The 19823-nt window shown below is 44.0% G+C and overlaps 1 protein-coding gene across 1 annotated transcript; it reads left to right on the plus strand.

The window, feature by feature from the left end:
* The first annotated feature begins 416 nt into the window (after positions 1 to 416).
* Positions 417 to 14684, plus strand: IL1R2 (interleukin 1 receptor type 2). The gene is made up of 9 exons (XM_068425206.1): positions 417 to 442; positions 2197 to 2327; positions 2430 to 2688; positions 4902 to 5076; positions 6535 to 6709; positions 8010 to 8075; positions 9325 to 9460; positions 11621 to 11766; positions 14557 to 14684. The coding sequence occupies exons 1-9, from the start codon at positions 417 to 419 to the stop codon at positions 14682 to 14684; spliced, it is 1242 nt and encodes a 413-aa protein (XP_068281307.1).
* The last annotated feature ends 5139 nt before the right edge of the window (positions 14685 to 19823 follow it).

Raw genomic sequence — 19823 nt, forward strand, 5'->3', positions numbered from 1 at the left:
CCACATTATGTGAAGATTGCAATTATTTAGCTGCTGACTGTGCTGCAGGACACCTTTTGTTACCCATGAGAATTTTTTATTTGAGGTAGAGTGTGAAATAGTCATGTGAAGACACGAGTGTATGCAAACCACCATTCGTCAGAAAAAGGGAAATTTAGTCATATATTTAGCAGTCATTTCCCCTTTTTTGGGAAATCCAAATACATATTTTTTTCCCTCACTCTGTGTCTCTGTTTCTTTCATCCTCACTCTACGGAAGGAAAGAAAGGTGGGTCTAAAATGTCGTTTGGTTCTGACACAAACCTGATTGAGCAACAAGAGACAAATTTCCGCTGTGTGTTGAGCTAAACCCTATATAAGATCCTCACTAGAAGATTTCAGTCTTATATCTTCTTATATCTTTTCATGAGAAGCTAATGGCTGAAAGGCTGCAGAACCAGAGGTAAGTGAATCTGATAGAAATTTGGGAATGAAAACCTCCCCTAAACCCTCAGGCTGTGTGGGGCTTATGGAGATTGCTAGATACTAAACCAAAGGGACTAGAAAGCTCTGAACAAAATAACCAAGTATTTTCATCAGACAAAGGATCTAATGAGAGACAAACTCCTGTTACAGGGTATTAGATGTGAACCATGGGGTTTGTTAATGTTGCAGACAAAGTCACTAGCACCTAGTCGAGGTGTAGCCCTGAGAGGGGCTACAACTCCATGCCAGTGCCCTGGAAACCCTTGCAGATCTAGCGGTAGGGGACATGACCTGTGGTTATGAAATAGTATTATTGAGCAAGAGGTTGGCTTTGTGGTGTTGTAGAGAAGACAATAAGCTGAAAATAGTTTATTACAATCAAATTATCAGATGTCAGGTAAATATAGCTACTGGAACAGGGAGAAATTTGGATTAAAACATCATTATAAGTATAAGCATGATGGGGTACACAGAAGATGCCTGAAGGTGAGTACCTATGAATATCACTGTGTAATATTGGTAGAAATACATTCTTGGTTTTGGATACAATTTGAAGTAGTTGTCCTGTCATTTAGTATTCATCCTACGGGACAATCATAGTGTTAGGCTAATGTTAAATGCATGCAATTTACATTTCTGTATATAAAATGGAAATAGTATGTACCACGCGCATGTGTGTACTGTATTGCACATAAATACCTTACACAGCGCATAAACTGGTGCCTATATTTAGCGTGTTTTATGTATTTTTGCCTGTGGTACACTGAGATAACACATAATCAATCAACTGAGTAGCAGCAACTGAAACCTCGTGGAAGACCAGAAAGCATTCAGTGATGTATTCAGAAGATGCTTTGCCCACACCAGGCCAATACAGATGACAATGAATGAATGACTGGCAGTGGATAGTTTTGTTTTCCCTTAGTGTCACTGTGTCTGATTTTTAGGACAAGTTGTTCAGGGTTTTCCTCATCTTTTTTTTAGCACAGATAGTAATAGTGTCCACGCTGCAAACTCACTTGCACACCAACAGCAAGATGGGTGTGCATGCCACAGGAGTCAAAGTTTTTTGTCCCAAGAGAAACATTTCTTGGAGACTTTGAAAGCCTGGCTCTGATTATAGCAGGAAGTTTGCCTGCAGCCTGATCTGTGCTAGCTGGCCTACTTTGGTAGCCACAGTGGGGAAAATAAAGTGACAACAGGATTTAATGAGGGTAGTACAACCTCGGGAGACACCTGAAGTGACTGCTTAAGAGAACTAAAGTCTATTCTGCTGCATTGGACTTGATGATCTTAAAGGCCCTTTCCAATCAAAAAGATTCTATGTTTCTATGATTCTATCTTTGCTCCTGTGTTCACCCAAGCTACTACACTACAGCAAACTCGAAGTGGCTGACCCATGCTTGTGTCACATCTTATTGCAAAATAAGCAGAGCTACATTTTTCCACTCATAGCGGTTGCACTGAAAAGCTGCGGGGACAGCAGCATCTTGTGGTATGTTGTTTGCATCTCCTGGAGTGAAAGGGAAGGGACAGAAGTGATGTGTTTGTGGCAAGCCAGATGCTCTTGTTCCACAAGTCAGCCCCCATAAACTAGGGATGAGGAAGCCTTTCTGCTCACTAAGGGTGAACCGAAGCTCACCAGGTCGGGAGTGAGGAAAAAAGTTAATTCTTAAGTTAATGTTAAGTATTTTCATTGTGTCTTCTGTCTTGCAATAAACTTCTCTGTAGATTTCAAGACATTTTCCCTCTGTCTTCTCCTTCTGATTTCCTCTGGGAAAAAATGCGTGGGCTTTTCTTTGTCCTGGTGATGTGCACAGCAGGCACCTCTGCTTTCAGACTCCAGCAAGTCAAAAGCACAGGTAAGGGCATCCTTTGCTTTTTTTTTTTTCCTCCTGTCTCCCTCTCCCTTTTTTTAATGTGCCTGGCTGACAGTAATGTAAAAACATCTCTGATTTATACAGAAAACTGCCCAGATCACACCGTGTTTTTCAAACACTACTATGAACTGCATGGAGAACCCGTGGTTCTGAAATGCCCTTCCCCCAGATACAAACATTTGGATATTTCTGCCTTGACCCCTAATATCACATGGTATAAAAATGGTTCAAAAACCATGATATCAGGAAGAGATGAAGATTCAAGAATCTGGGCAAAAGGCGATGCACTCTGGTTTTTACCAGCAACGCTAGAAGACTCAGGAGTATATATCTGCACCAGAAGGTGGGTATTTAAAAGAAAATCCAGTGCGCTAACAAGATGACTATGTCTAAAATCCATTAGCTTGATTCTAAACTCCAGTTGTGTTCAGAGCATGTCTGGACAAGATAATTTCTTCAACGACTTTATTAGAGAAAAAGATGTGGAAAGTCAGGACTTTTAAATGCATTGTGTGTCTCCTATAGATACATATACTGAAATCTGGATGAATCATGACACAGTATTGCTACTCTGGCTATGATCTTATGAGGAAATAATGTATGTGAGAGTTTGTTCTAGCTTATTTACGAGCCAGTTAGGTCTGTGGTGAGCGGGGACATGCTGCAGGCAGGGGACTCTGCAGAACACATCCCTCGTGTTACAGCTCCAGAGAAGCAAATAGCCTTGTTTGCACTTCAGATGGCCTTACAAAGCATATACCAAGGCACCGTGGCTCTGCAGTGGCTTCCTTCTCCCCTCTTCCTTATCCCTGGTCTTCACTTTTCTTCTGCTTCACATTTTAAACCCGAATTTGATTGCCTTGGTATCACTAGAAGATCTTTCACGAGACCTGATGTGTATTTACTAGACTGGTACAAGACTTGTGATACTGCAGTGGGTTGAGACGTGAGCCATGACTTTTTTCAGCTCTATTGGTCATTTTTTTCTGAGTATTTACAATCTGACAGCCCATCGTACAGTTTCAAAAGAGGTACCAGGGTCTGGATTTGTCGGGGACTGAGGAAGGCAAAAACGCCCATCACCATTCCAGTCTGAACTCCAGAAGGTGTCCCAGGTCCTTGTCCCCTGCCAGGTCCTCCATCCAATCAGCCTCCCAGTACACCTTGCTCTGGGGTCTGTAGTGGAAAACGGATGTCTACATCCCTGGAGCTGCCTGTGTACAGTGCAGTTTCCTTGCTGGCAAGGCACACCACGTGAGTGACATGTGTCAGCAGTAGAAGAGATGGACAGGCAGAACTCAAGTTAATAAATCATGCTCAGCATATTGGGTTGGGCTTTCCGCATGTTTCAGCAGTGATTGAAGTGGTGGGGCAGAAGAGAAGACTTTGATAGTGAGGCCAGAATAACAAAAGGTTGCAAATATTGTCCTAGAGCACAGAGTAGTTGTCCAAGACCTTAAAGAGTGTTCTTTAATCCCATTTTTGGACTATTCTGCCTCAGTTCCTCACCATATAACACTGTGGCGGTGTTACTGATAGCTACAGTAAAATGCTGTGAAACCTGTTTGAAAAAGATATGCAAGAGACGAGTACATAGCCTCATCGCTAACATTATTACAGGGTTAATAAGTTACTAACAAATTGTATTTCCATTGCAAATCATCCCACAGGGAAGCCACTAGATTTTTTTCAACACTGAAAAATGAGGGTGCAAGCAAATTATCACAGATCTCTGATTCTGCTGAGCAAGAAGTTTGGATTTAGATGCCTGACCTGTAGGTGACAGCCACAGTGCCCCAGCAGTAGTGTGAGTCTGTCTGCTCGCAGCCCCCAGCTGCTCTCCAGGAGGTTGCAGCCTGAACCCCCTGGCCTTGCTGGCCTCTGAGGGGTCAGGCACTACCCTGGGTGAAGGCATCTCTGAGGCAGCTTTCAGAGGTCGGAAAGGACATAGTTTAAGCACCCATTTCCCCTAGTTTGGTCCTCCTTGAGACTGGAAACAATTGTCACTTGGGGCCAGAAAGAAAAGTTAAATATTGTAAAACTTTCAAGGTAGGAATGTCTTCTTTGCTATGCAAAATAATATGCGCTCACGGAAATGCCTACTGATTGTGCAACAGTAACTGCAGATGTATTTTAATACATGCTTTAAGCTTTTTATTTAATCTTTTAGGTCCCAGTCATTAGGGTTTTCACAGCCAAGGCTCCTTTCAAGGAAATGGTGGAGGGTTCATGACACACCTGTTACTGTTTAGGCAGGCATGTTCCCCCTCCTTGCAAAACTAAAATCATGCCTTAGCCTAAGGGTGCACAGCAAACTTCGTGTACAAAGAAGAAAAGAAAAACTGAAGATCCGAGGCAGATATGTGTCAGCAACATGTTTAGATTGTGCTGAAAACCCCAGTACCAGTGATTTTCCAGGATCCCTTTTGGTACAGTCTCAGTCTTGGCCTCTTAGAGATGGCTAAGGAAGGAAAGGGAGACAGGAGGAAATTAAGGGTGTCACTCGAGTTCCCCTCATCACTGGTGGGTGCTCACCTCTTCCCGCTCTGTCTGCAGGAACTCCTCCTACTGCGCTGAGGTCTCCATACACCTCACGGTCGTGGAGAAAACAGCTGCTCGGGAGATTGCCTATCTCCAGGTCCTCTTCACTTTCACCTCTGGAAAGATTGTTTGCCCTGACCTGTGGGATTTTACGCCGAATAGGACAAGCTTCGAGCTCAAGTGGTACAAGGTAAAACTTTCACCTCCTCTTTGTGCAATGCCTCATCCCAACCTATTTGTAAAGGCACATACATCTCCACTTTCGGTTTCTCCTGAACATGATGTTGTTAAAGCCATGAACACAGCACAATATACTGGGAATTTTGGGGCAGATGCATATATTTTAAAAAGGTTCTCTGGGGTGGAGTCAGCACAGGGTGAAGTGCTCCACATGTTATATGCTCTCACAGGCAGTGTAACTATTTTTAAGGCTAGATTACCTACCCTGACTCCAGGGCTTGCCGCTTCAGATTAGGCCCTTCTCTTTGGTGCTATGCTTCTTTTTATGGCCCCTCTAGTGAATCCCTTAAAGAAGGACCTGTCAGTGATGCTTCCCCCACGCGAGCTGTTCAGATGGTGTAGCTTTCATTAATCAACACGAACACAGCATTTGGAAATACTAGATTTATCACACAGTGCTTGCAGTGTTCTCCTGCCTAACTTGCCAGTCCACGGCTTTTCAAGTAGGCAAGTCTGGTTTTACTTGCGAGGTCAAATATTCTTCACTTGATCATCCTCAGCTGTACAATCTTGCACTGGACAGCACAGGATTCTTCTTATATTTTCATAATACATTGGTTTAGCTTTTATTTACACTCCCACTACAATTGTACGCTCTGTCTCGTGCAGCTATCATTCTTATCATAGGATGCAATACGCAGGCTGACTTCATACGACAGTGCCTATGTCATGATTGGTACCCTACTAGCAAAATGTTTCTGCTCAGGTTTCACTTCAGAAGCAGACTATAACCCCTTTATCTAAGTAAAAGGCTTCCCCCCTCAATATAGTTTTTGCTACAGCTGTCAGAAAGAGATAGCCTGCCTCCATGGAGAAGGAACATCATTGCTCCTAGCAGGGCTCCAACTCATGTATGAACAGAGCCTTAGTGGTACAGAGCCAGAATTTATCACAGTTTATGAAATCATGTAGGGTAAGCAATAGTTTTGTGAAACCTGCATGGTTACTAAAATGTATTTATTGTAGAAAAATGGCTTAGAATGTTACTCTTATGAGGTCATGTGTGAAAAGTAATAGTGTTGTGAAGACATTCATGGTTACTAAAATGGTTTTGTCTTAGAAGAATGTATTAGGTGACTACTCTTAAGAGAACTCAGTAAAGAGCCTATTATATCTTTTCCATCCTAAAATGTGCATTTTCTTGAAAAGTTATACACATGCATTGTAGATGATTGATAGACTAAAATAGCGATTCTTCACACTACATATAGTGTCTCAGAGCATTTTAGAGATGGATACACATTTGAAGAACTTGCCCTTTGGTGGGAAAGTGGAACTGCTCAGATTTCCCAGTGATAAGTGAACTTTTAATAACATAGAGGTAGGGATAAGTAATCCTGTCTGGAAGTTACACGGGGTGTAACCACACCTATCTGAGCTGTAACACCAGTTGCTGTCCTTTCTCCAGGATGCTCTGCCTTTGGAAGATGACAATGAAAAATTCGTAATTCTGAAAGGTTCGACTTCTCTGATCATGACATCCGTACTACCAACAGATGCTGGCTATTACACCTGCAAGATGTCATTTCCATTTGAAGGTGGAATGTATGAAATCACCAGGACAATTCATCTGGAGACTGTTGGTAAATATTGACCCCTTAGAACATTACAGCACTTACGAAAACCTCTTCTTTGTTAACGGTGCTTGGGAGAGGAGCTCGTACTTGCCTCTCAGCACTGCCAAGGAAAGAGGGACGCCAAGGGTGCTGGCTTTGGTGCTGATGAGATTCCCACAGCCCCCGGCAGGGCTGGGGTCACCCCTTTGCCTGACTCGCAGCAGCTTTGCGCGGGGCAGGACCCATGTTGCAAACGCCTGTGGTTGTCAAACCGAATAATTTATGTCTTCGGGGGGGTTCGTCACCGCAAATGACTTCAGAGGGCTGAGGAAATAAAACACTTAACGCTCGCTCGGGATGGGGGAAAGCCGCTATTTCGCAAACGGCTGAAACCGGTGCGGGAGGGGGCGGTGCGCCGGGAGGAGCGGGGCGCTGCTGCGCCGAGCCGCCAGCAGGGGGCGGGCGTGCCCGGGGCCGCCAGCGCCGCCCCGCCCCGCGCCCGCCGCCCCGCCCCTGGCCCCGCCCCGCCCCGCGTGCTCAGCCCGCCTCGCCGCGCTCCACCGCCCGCCCCGGCAGACCCGCCCCGAGGGGGCGAGTGCGGAGGGGCGGCCCGCGAAGGAGGCGGCCCTCGACGGGGGCAGCGTGAGGGTGCTGCTTCATTAGGCATTGGAACGGGCTGCCCAGGGAGGTGGTGGAGTCACCATCTCTGGGTGTGTTTGAGAAAAGACTGGACATGGCACTTAGTACCGTGGTCTAGTTGACATGGTGGTGTCAGGGCAATGGTTGGAGTCGATGATCCCAGAGGTGTCTTCCAACCTGGTTGATTCTGTGATTCCTCCAGCTGATCACTGACAGCCGCCGGTGGAAGTGACTTCTGAGAGACAGATGTCTCGCTAGCGCGGGAGCGCTAAGGGTGACATTTTCGGCCACGTGCATATCCGTTCTCTGCTTAAGCTCGTGGCTTTTCTGTTTGTGCAAGTATGAAATGAATGTGCGAGGGCCTCGGCACTCACCGCTCATAAGAAGGTCCATGCTTAGTGCCTAGTGTTACAGTTGCTTCCAAAAGATGCTCGCTTGTCTGCCTTAAATTCCTCATGGTGCAGCTTTCAGGATCAAGATGTGAGCTCGGTCCTCACTATCTCCACAAACACAGATCTCTGGGCTCGGAAGTTGGGAACCTTATTTGCCAGTGGGTTTAAAAATCAAATGCTTTCCTGGGAGGTGGAAGATGTTGAGCAAAGTGGCACATTTCTATCTATAGTTCTGGGGCAATGCCCCCATTTTCTATTGTGCCAGCACTGACTCTCCGTTCTCTTTCTCTCTCCAGAACAAGAGAAGAGAATTACACCAATTATTGTGTATCCAACACAAAAAACAACATCAGCTGCTCTCGGTAAGGCCCAACATTATTTTTGGAAACATCTAATCAGGCAAAAATTAGAGCACGTCCTCTTATGGTATAATTTGTTGGCAAAAATTGTTGCAGTTCTTTGGATCTTGGTTATATTTGCTGAGTGTTGGTGCTGGAGTAGTTTTTACATCTTATTGTCTACAACTAGATGCTGTCATCCATGTAGGAGAAGCTGTAGAAATGCTGTAGATCTTAGCCACTAGCAAAGCAAGGAAAGCATATTTGTACCCTCAAATCAGCTGCTCAGAGTTCCCCTTCACTACGAACTATTCATTTTCAATATTTCCTCAGATTGGTCTAGGTTATCTGGTGGCTTTGAATGAGCCAGCTAGCTCTTTTGGGAGGAGACATTTTTTCATTGCTTTTTACTGTTTGAACTAGATAGTTGTTAGTTAGAAAGTACCTTGATAGGATCTCAATCTTTCTTTGAAGATTGTATTATGACAACAAATTTTTGGTTCGTTTCCTCTTCTCAGAAAATGCCAGGTACATTTTACACTATCTTTAACTTGGGTACTGTACACACAACTATGTCCTATGATGTCTTAGTTTTCCCTGCCACTTTTCTTTCCATCAGCATAGGACTACCAAGTAATTTTTTTTGCCTATCTAACTCCGTGAAGTGTTTTATATCCCTTTTATCACCATCTGCACAGATATAATACTGAAACTGTATGCATTATTGAGCCCTCTGTTTTCCATGTGATATAGATACGCACCAGTCTGAAGGCTCTTTATCGTTAGCTCTGAGTTACAAAAATTATAGCAAAATTTCTGAATTTTTGCACGATCACCTTATATCTGGAGGTCACACCTTGAGCTGAATGCCCTTGTCCATGGCACCTCTGAGTGAAGCTACACTGCTGGCTAATGCAGTTGCTCCAGAGTGGTAAATCACACCGTGCCCTTTGGGCTGCAGTACGTCAGAAGAAGCAAGGCCACAAGAACACAGCTTTGCCTCCTGAGGAATGTGTCTAGTGCAAGAGTTGCTAACTGTTGCAATGGGAAAATAATTTGGTTACCAGTGGGAAGGACTGCCAAACTGAAGGGTCTTGCTGCCAAGGAGTGAAGGGATCAAAAGGAATCTGGGGCTTAACTTCAGTTTTGAATGTAGTGGTGCTTGATGTGTGTGGGAACTTGATCTCCCACTGGAGATGTTGGTTTTCACCAAGAGAAAGTGTAGTTCTCCATATGTATCCAAACGTTTTTTTAATCTTTCTTTTACCAACAGGTTCCAAGATGACTCTCCCATGCAAAGTGTTTGTTGGACTGAGCAGCCACGTCCATACCGATGTGGAATGGCTAGCAAATGACACCACCATCGATGTGGTTTACAAGCAAAGCAGAGTTGCAGAGGGAGAACGACAGTAAGTCTGTCTGAATGCGTTTCCTTGTGCTTGTTGTTTTAACCTGCAGTGTTACAGGGGCTCTCAGTGCAGCTGAATGCCAGGTAATGAAATGGGATATGGACAGATCTGAAGTGAAGGTGAGAGCTGAGAAAAAAATAGGCAGACAAGCAAAAAAACCCCAAACCCAACCCAGGCAGGGTGAAATCAGTTCTTTATCTCTGGTTTTTATTCATGTTGTATTGCAAATGAACCAACTTCGAGGCTTAAACTTGAAGCACATTTTCATGGGCAGCTGAGTTGATGTAAGGGCTGACTGCAGTGGAAAGCAATGGGACTTGATCCTTCCTTATCTTATCTCTCTTATCTCCTTGCCCCCTGCCAGTGAAACAGCAACATCCTCTCCCTGACATTCATGAGGTTCTTGGAACACACTAAGACAACAGAAAGCTATCCTGTATTTTTTAAATATCATTGTTTTTCCCCTTAGGCTTGTTCTTTTCCACATTAGTGAGTTAAACTGACTCACAGAGACACCCAGTGAGTGCTAGAGCTGGCGCCAGGGAAGCACTGGGGGGGGGGGGGGGATGCTGGTGGGAGGGAGAAGCAGGATGTCCCACATCCTCCTGCCTTGATCCATTGTCTCTCCCAATCTTGTGGAGCCTTCTCTCAGCTGCCTCATAGCTGCATGCCTCAAGGCTTTTCCCACTAGGAAATGCGGAAAAAGATTTGCTTTCTGTACCTGTGACATGTCACCTGAGCAGCACTAACTTTCTACGTTCAGGCATGCTTCTAGTGCTTTGCAAATGTGAGGTAAACCTAGTGACTGAAATATCTTTGCTGAGGTCCAAGTCAGCATGTTTTATCTCTTCGTTTGATGAAGCTGAGAGTGTCCATAAAGTTCATCACCCTCACCAGGGTCACGGCGGCTCTGCCTGTAATGGTGGACAGAGCCGGGAAGATTCCTGGATGCTGGGGTGCCATTGCCTCTGCTGTTAATGGCTAAACTGGTCACTCACCAGCTAGCACCTTCCCAAAGACATCCTGGCTATCGATTAGGATTTAGCATGCGGCAGAGACCATTCCCAACAGAGTCTGAAGATGTGGCATCCCTATTTTGAGGGACAAGAGTGTTTAACAGTTATGGATGTGAGCTGGTTTTGGCCATTTGTGGCTATCAGTGCCAGATAACAACCTAGCCATGTTTAGTTTATTGCACAGCTGCAGCCAGAGGTAACACGCTAACTCAGCTGTATGCCCAAGCTGTTACGTGTTTTCACATTCCCCACATCATGATTGAGACCATTAATTTATAATGTTGTTTACATGGATAAGTGACAGTGCATTAAACCTGTGGTCAGGAGCCATAAAATGTACTGTGGCTATAGTCTCTGAAGGCTTTAGAATGGAGCAGCACATGTACTTTCTTACCCGGACTTTAAAAATTATTTTTATTATTACTATCACTATCATTATTACTGTTATGTATTATTATACAATTGCACAAGGACAAGGACCGTGCCAGCTAGGGCTCACGTGGAGCCCACAGGGTGTGAAACACCCCAGTTCTGCTGGAAGCCGTCAGAATGGCAGCAAAGCAAAACAGTTCAAATGCCACCGGGAAAACAAATTCCCTGCAGAAATCTCTGGCAAAGCACCCACCGCCATGTTGCTGCCTTCCTGCGGTGCAGTCCCGGAGGAGCGCACAGGGAGCTCCATTGCCCCAGCACATAGCAGACTCATGAGCAGATCGTTAAAGAGCAGCTGGACGGCTTCTCCAGAAATGAGTAAAAGATATCAAGAGACAATGTTCGACTGCAGCTAGAAAACCACTTTTAAATAGTTGGACTGATGAAACAATCAGGTTGAAATAAACTGGAATATACAGAATTCTGCTTGCCTTTCTTCCCTCCCTTTTCTTTATTTTTGTAAGACAAATCCAGATCTTCTTTTGTTCCTGGAAGATTCAACAAGTGCAAGACGGGTACTGACTGCTGAGACTCAAATAGTTGGCACAACTGGTCTGGAAGATACAGGTGTCCTCTAATGCTGAGGGGCTAGTTCAGAAATGAGCAAATATCCAATGCATTTTCTTGCAATGTGCTGTTAGAATGAACACATCAAATAGAGAAAAGCCATCTTACAAAAGGATTTAACATTAAATTTTTCTTTTTCTTCCAGAGAAATTGTAGAAAATGGTGAAAACTTCATTGAAGTGCCACTGATTTTCGATTCTGTCGAAGTAGTGGATTTTTACACAGACTTTACATGTCTCGCCCAGAACAGATATGGCTACCAAGTACTGCCAACAAGGGTCAAGCAGGAAGGTAACTAGTTTGACTGCTTATTTGGGAGATAAACATGCTATAATTGTTATCATTATTCCAATGCTAAGTTATCATCCAAGCCTTTTGCACTGTCAGAGCTAGTATTCTGGGGAATTTTTGCCTGGGAAAAAAAGGTTGCCTCTTTCACCTGTAGACTTTGGAATAGCCTGTTCAGAGGAGACACTTTCTGTGGGTCACTCACTGATACTTTCTTCAGGGATCTTCTCCATCATCTTTGCTAAGTCATGGGGAACGGGAGAGGTGCCTGAGGACTGGAGGAAAGCAAATGTCACTCCAGTCTTCAAAAAGGGCAAGAAGGAGGACCAAGGTAGCTATAGACCGGTCAGCCTCACCTCCATCCCTGGAAAAGTAATGGAACAACTTGTCCTTGGTGCTGTCTCTAGGCACATCAAGGATAGGAGGACCATTAGGGGCAGTCAACATGGCTTCACCAAGGGGAAGTCATGCTTAACCAACTTGATAGCCTTTTATGAGGACGTAACCCGGTTGATAGATGATGGTAAAGCTGTGGATGTGGTCTATCTTGATTTCAGTAAAGCGTTTGACACGGTCTCCCACAGCATCCTCACAGCTAAACTGGGGAAGTGTGGTCTGGATGATCGGGTAGTGAGGTGGATTGTGAACTGGCTGAAGGAAAGAAGCCAGAGAGTGGTGGTCAATGGGACAGAGTCCAGTTGGAGGCCTGTGTCTAGCGGAGTCCCTCAAGGGTCGGTACTGGGACCAGTACTATTCAATATATTCATTAATGACTTGGATGAGGGAATAGAGTGCGCTGTCAGCAAGTTCGCCGATGACACAAAACTGGGAGGAGTGGCTGACACACCGTAAGGCTGCGCAGCCATTCAGAGGGACCTAGACAGGCTGGAGAGTTGGGCGGGGAGAAATGTAATGAAATATAACAAGGGCAAGTGTAGAGTCCTGCATCTGGGCAAGAACAACCCCATGTACCAGTACAAGTTGGGGACAGACCTGTTGGAGAGCAGCGTAGGGGAAAGGGACCTGGGGGTCCTAGTGGACAGCAGGATGACCATGAGCCAGCAGTGTGCCCTTGTGGCCAAGAAGGCCAATGGCATCCTGGGGTGTATTAGAAGGGGTGTGGTTAGCAGGTCGAGAGAGGTTCTCCTCCCCCTCTACTCTGCCCTGGTGAGGCCGCATCTGCAATATTGTGTCCAGTTCTGGGCCCCTCAGTTCAAGAAGGACAGGGAACTGCTAGAGAGAGTCCAGCGCAGAGCCACGAAGATGATTAAGGGAGTGGAACATCTCCCTTATGAGGAGAGGCTGAGGGAGCTGGGTCTCTTTAGCTTGGACAAGAGGAGACTGAGGGGTGACCTCATTAATGTTTATAAATATGGAAAGGGCAAGTGTCATGAGGATGGAGCCAGGCTCTTCTCAGTGACATCCCTTGACAGGACAAGGGGCAATGGGTGCAAGCTGGAACACAGGAGGTTCCACATAAATATGAGGAAAAACTTCTTTACAGTGAGGGTAACTGAACAGTGGAACAGGCTGCCCAGAGAGGTTGTGGAGTCTCCTTCTCTGGAGACATTCAAAACACACCTGGACGCATTCCTGTGTGATATGATCTAGGTAATCCTGCTCCGACAGGGGGATTGGACTAGATGATCTTTCAAGGTCTCTTCCAATCCCTAACATTCTGTGATTCTGTGATTCTGTGATTCTGTGATAAAGATCCGTGCTGGTATATCTGTTCACTGGATAGCGCTCAAATTTAGATACACTTTGTGAAATGATGGCTCCAGGGAGACTACTGGCAAACTCCCATTGGGTGCATCAGGGCCAGATCTCCTCCAGTTCCTCATCAAGTAGGAAAAAAAAAAGACAACAGCAGAATAAAGATCAGAGTGTTCCTTCTCCTCATGCACAGACTGCTGCCAAAATAACAAGAAGTGTAAATTATGATGGGTGTTGTTATTTTGGCTCCTAGTGATGGGAAGAGAAGCCCTAAGCTTAGTACAATTAACGTTGCAGTGTGATAAACCATTGGCCCAGACCAGCTGTAAAAACAACGTGAAGCAGTGCTAATTATTTCTTTGCATGACGTTGATGAATCACCAAAGCTTGCTCACACCGTCTTAGAAAGGCACATGAACATTTACAGTCTTCATTATGAGTTATAACTCATGACTCACCCCAGCATCCTATGATGACAGATTTGTACTCACTTTGCTAGATGATGTGCTGCCTATGTCTTCCATGAGCTACCCAGGTATTACTACAGAGGAGGCAATCCATGAACCAATATAGGCTGGAATAATCCAAAATGGTCTGGACGGACACTGGTCTTGGAAATTAGCTGTATTTTGGGAAAAAGCTCAGAGTCTAGTCTTGATCATTAGAAGTTGATAAGCTGCTCTGTACGAGAAAATTATTCACACAGCTTGAGGCTGGACTAGCTGTTATGTACTCCCTCTCCATGTGGTGCTTTTATTTCCTGCTTGGAGTGTCTCTGCTTCCACCAAATTAAGATACAAAGCATACAGCTGTCCTGAGCAGGGGGTGGGAAGAGTCATGTGTATGCAAAAGGATTGAACTTTAAATTTGCACCCTCTATTGTTTTCCAGTTCTTACTCCCATCTTCATAAACCCATTTCCCAGAGTGCTCTGGGAAATCAATAGGCCTTTTCCTTTCACAGGTGATCAACCCTGCAGGAAGGTTAACTTGCAGGCATCCTTTTTATTGTGATTTCTCCTCTTCCTCCTCCTATGTTCGTGGGAGGGTTTTTTGAAAATGTTTCTTTACTTTTCCAGCTGTCGGCTTGTCCTGGTACATTGCAATGATTCCCTTCGCGTTGGCCTGCGTGATCATTGGCGGGGTGTGCATACACAAGTGCTGGAAGCGGAGAGCTGATAAAGGATATACAATAGCAAAAGTCTAAAATCTGCTTTATTCTCCAACTGCCAACAGAACAAAAAAAAAAATCATCCTGGCTCTCTTTCACGTGAGACACAGAGAGACATTTCAGACCAAACTGCTTTCCCAGCAGATTGATGCACGAGCTATTTTCCTCTTCTCCAAGTCTTCTATGATCTGATCGAGTTATAAATATAAGTTTGCATTTTTATGCTGCCTAGATGCAGGAAACCTGCTTCTATTGTTTTGCAGTTAGGGTGCAATCTGTAGCATTTTGGAACACAGAAGACCAGGAATGTGCCGTGGATATGAGCAGGGTAGGGAAAGGGAGGTGCTCTCACCCTTTGTAATTCCAGTAGTCTTATTGTTTAAAAAAAGAAGAAAAGAAACCCCCTAAAATCTAAACAGAAGCTAAGAAAGCTTACTACAGAAGCACTATTCCACACTGGAGTAAAAATGCAGTTTTCTTACGCATTCAAACTCATTTTATTTTACTTCAGTCCAAAAACAGCCACTTTTTTTTCCGCTTTTCCAGAGCCAAATACAGTTATCATGGCAACTGTATATCTATGAACTTTTCCACAGAAAACCTAAATTTTTTCACCATTTGGATTACTCTTTGCTTAAATGGACTGTCTCAGAATATCCCTTCCCCAGAGATAACTACATCAGTGTAACAGATAATTGTACACTGGAGAATTCAATTCTGTTTTATCTACCAATATCTCATAGCTAGAGATTCATAGGCATCTGTAACAAATTATTATCTTTGTCAAGAAAATAATTTGGAGGGATGTTTTAGTGAGTGTTTTGAGAGTCATTTGAGTAATACAAAGTTTTATTCCTGGAAGTGATTGGACAGATGACCAGTAATAATGTACAGTCTTGCCCTTCTGTGCCTCTAACTCTTTCATGACTGGCCTGATTCTCCTCTCTGATATGAGTATAAAAGTCTGGCATAGATTCCCATAAACGATGAATCTGCACCAGTCTAAAACTGGTGTAGCTTCAGGAACCTTGTGTCCTTTAAATGGAAGTATGCAAATCAATTACTCATGATGCAAAATGCTGCCTGTTGGGTTAATCTAACTGGATTCCAGTCTTGACATAAATCAGAAGGGAGCAATAAATTATACTTTGAGGATCAGAATGAGTAGAATGACTTGGTTGCATCCTCTTCCAAGACATAACACCTGTGATAGCCAAGAAATAGTTCCATCATATATAATGTGTATTATCTTCTTCTGTATGGAAGGGGAAATGATCCAGCCTTAAGGTCTAGATTGTTACAGACCTGTAACTGACACCTCTCACAGATACTGAAGATAAAGCTTTTCATTTGGCTAAATCAGCCCAGAGGTTTTTCAAACTCTGTAGGAAAAAAATAATCAGGAAAAACATTGGCTTCAAAGAAACAAATTGTGAAGTAAGAATGTTAGTACTGTGTGTGGTCCCACAAACTGGAGAAATGAACAACTCGCATCCATCTGGGAGAGGCCATAATCTAATTCTTTTCCACCACCACTTATAGCTGGTTCTGAGTTTAGCCCAATAAATATTTGGAAGGATTTTAAAGACTAGGATGTGGCTTGAGTTAAGAAACCCTTCAATGCATTAGCAAGAACCTTCATGTTTTATGAGATTTAAACCAAAGTCCCCCTTTAAATATTCTAAATGTTTACTGTGAAGATACAGGCACAGAGATGAGATTTCTGACATAGCCTGAGTCAATGGGAACCAAAGACCATAGGAGTTACTGTTTCCAAGTGCAGGATGTTAAAGATGATGATAAAGAATACATATATTTTATGGGCAGATGCGAAAAAGATGGCTGCAAGTGTGGAAAACAGTCAATCCACTTGGATATCTGTTCTTTGAAGGAAGAAAACTATAGACGAACTGACCATTGCTGGAACGAACATGAAAAACATTTTAAGTACATCAGGAACACTCATTTTTATCAAGCAATTGCTAGTCTGTAGCTAGAGAACAACTGAGGTTTGCCAATAAGTGTAACCTTTCAAAATGTGATTTGTTCTTCCCATCCAGCTATATCCTCTAAGAGTAGTCTGATAACACATCTGTTGTTCAACCCTACAGGGTTGAATTTCACCAAGTAGTGGAAAAGAAGTGGGACTTTTGGTATATGTAATATTGGTGCTGTAAGAAAGTTGAATCCCTCAAAACCTCCTCCAGACTAGAGAAGGAGAAAGAAATGTGAATGTGAGAGAATGATTAGGCACACAGAGAACTGATGTTACATACTCAGTGGTGTCTTGAATACAAGGAGAATGTAAAGAAACAAAGGTTTATCTTTTATGAAGTGATATTTGCTTCTCTGACTACTGGTATAGTAATGTTCTGAAGGCTTTCATGGTAGGTAGACTTGTTCAAGTGAACTACATAGAGTAAATGTTTTGCAGGTAGACTGGAACAAGTGACCTACATAATGTAAATGTTTTACATTGATTTGTATTGTTATAAAGAAGGGTAACATGGTCTGTATTGTTTTTGAAAATGTTACATGAAAAATGGAAAAAAAATAAAAAAAAACAAAACAGAGCGCTGGTGTGTGAGTTGGGTGGGAAGGAAGATGTGAGATGACTCTTTGGGGGTGGCAGCTCTTTCCCGGAGAGGTGTGATTTTTCCAGCACTCTGCTGCAGAGGGGCTGGTCCCTGGGGGCACAGTGACCCCCTGCTCCACGAGGCTGTGGGGTGAGCTCCGTCCTTCATCCGCTTCTGCTCTTGCCCTGCAGATGTACCTTGTCACACCCAAGGGAGACCAAACCCTGATGGTCCAAGCTCCTCTCCTTTTCTGCCACCATGTTGATGGCTATCCTTTGTCCACAGTCCCCTGAGCATTTGGGCTCACTCTGGGCAGGTGGTATTGGGTGATCTTTCTCTCTCTGGCTACCAGCTGTTGAAGTATTGGGTCCCCCCACTGACTTCTGCGGGGGGAGTTCTGGAAATTAACACAGACTGTCACTGTAGGGATGTGAATTTAGCATGTGCTCCCCAGGCAGGGAGATCTGTCTTGTTCGGCTTCCGAAAGGAAAAATTTTTGTCTCCTTTTTTTCAGTTAAAGTTAGGGAACTCCAGTTGTCACTGACCCTTGGGTAGGTCCATCCTGGGAAGTTCAGAGTCATTAGCCTAAATGTACTTTGAGAAGAAAATGTCCTAAATCTCAAGGCAAACCAAGATGGAGGACTTGCACCAGTTTTTAATCAGACCTGAAAATAAATACAATATCAGGGAACGCCACATCAAGAATTCAGGGCTCTGCACCACAATGTTTCTTTTCAGAAAAATTAATGATGTAAGGAGAACAAGGCCACCTTCCTTCTGGGACTGTGTGGGTCAGTATTTGCCAGAGAGCTCATCTATCTCAAACAACTTCAAAGGAACATCTACAGAGGGGAAGAGACTGCTGTCCCACAGTCTTGGCATGAGTTAGCATCCAGGACAGCGGCTGCTCTGGTGGCAGTAGTTCTTTTCAGGAAACACGAGTTCAGTTAACAATTATTTTCTTGTTTTACTCAGCATATGTGATCTTGATATCAGCTATCCATCTAAACAGACAGCATAACTAATGTTTGACCAGAATGGCACCTAAAACAAAGTAAACATGTCATTTGGAGAGCACCAAATAACTAGATCTTTCAGTGCCCAAGCAAAACCCTTGAATAAATGTGGGAGCAAGTGGAAATAAGAAATGGATCTGCACACAGAGCTGATCTTGGCAGATCAAGATAAGAAGGTTAAACTTTTTTTATTCTAGTAGTTGGGGAGGGAAGGAGTGCGTGCAGGAGGACAAGAAACATGTGAAATACCATTGCCAGGAATAATGCTTTAAATATGAGAATAGCTGATGAAAGTGTGTGGTGATTATTCTCTCTCAAGTCTGCAAAGCAAGAGACACAGGAGAGCAAGACAAAGTAAGGAATAGATCTTATGTTTTGGAGCTGAGAACTCCCTGTCCACTCATAACCTTGGAGCTGCTAAAGATAGCCTAGGGTGGAGTGCCTCTCATCCAGCCTTGGACCAATCAAAAGGAATAAAGCTGGTCCAAGCCAGCTGTTGATGTTTCCTCTCCACTCAGTGGAGAAAGAGTTATCTCCAGTGCCTAAAATAAATGGGGTGAATTGCCCTCTAGAGGTACCTTTTTCCACCAGTTTAAGACAAAGTGAGACGAATCCACCCTGGGTTACAGGAATGACAGGTTGTGGACCACTGGATTTCAGGCTATCGGAGAGGTTATAGAAGGAAACAGATTTAAGCCCAGAGATACCCTTTCATGTAGCCGAGGCTGCTGGGATTTCTTGGGAAATTACTTTAATGCTGGCAGCATCCTGTGAAGAGCAAGGACACAGGCTCAGGCTAAATGAAAATAAGGTAGGAGGCTGGGAGGCAGGCACAAAGGTATGTATTGTGGGATCCAGCATAAGAGACAGGCTGAAAATATCTAGTCGATGTCTTGGAAACATGTCTGTGGCTCACGGACAATGCGGTCATGAAGAGCCACATCTATGACAGGGAGAAAAGAAAGACCTGCCATGTGAGCGAGGCTGAAGTACACGGAGCCTCCCTGGGACCAGAAGGAAGCTTGCTGTGCGGCTGCAGGTGAGCTGGGGGCTCTTGGTGCAAGCACGGGACAGTGGGGGCTGCCAGCCCTTCCACAGCGCTTGGCCAGCTCAGTGCCCATGGCAGCCATTGCCTGCCTGCTCCTAGCAGGGACTGCTGGGCAACAGCAGCAGAGTGGAAAAAACATTGTTATGTACAAATGAAATATCATAAAATTAGCCTACTGCCGGTGGACAAACACATGGTATTGATAAGAAAACCACTAAAATATATATAACTCATTAGTCTGTTTTAGTGTGTTCATTGCACTGGAAATTATAGTCTATAGCAGTCTATTCATCAGCTAGTATACATGATGTAAAGAGCTCAATAAAGCAGATGAAATACAGCACCAATCAGTTTTCAAGAAGGACATATCGTTATCTTCCTGAAGTTCCTCCAGGGAGAGCCCGGCACCTAATAATAACAGGGAAACTTTTAAAAACTCACATAGATCCAAGCTTGCTTGTGAGAACTTGGGAAATTCACCCATTACTGAATCTTTAACTGTAAAGTGTAGTTTGGCTCTCACAGTTGTGTGTCC

Source organism: Nyctibius grandis, chromosome 2 (assembly GCF_013368605.1).
Source record: "Nyctibius grandis isolate bNycGra1 chromosome 2, bNycGra1.pri, whole genome shotgun sequence".
Lineage (NCBI taxonomy): Eukaryota > Metazoa > Chordata > Aves > Nyctibiiformes > Nyctibiidae > Nyctibius > Nyctibius grandis.

Excerpts from the sequence above, each read along its gene's own strand:
- IL1R2 (XM_068425206.1), top strand. The coding sequence starts at position 417 with ATGGCTGAAAGGCTGCAGAACCAGAG. Across the intron at positions 5,077-6,534 it reads TCGAGCTCAAGTGGTACAAG|GATGCTCTGCCTTTGGAAGA; the intron begins GTAAAACTTTCA and ends TCCTTTCTCCAG. Across the intron at positions 11,767-14,556 it reads AACAAGGGTCAAGCAGGAAG|CTGTCGGCTTGTCCTGGTAC; the intron begins GTAACTAGTTTG and ends TTACTTTTCCAG.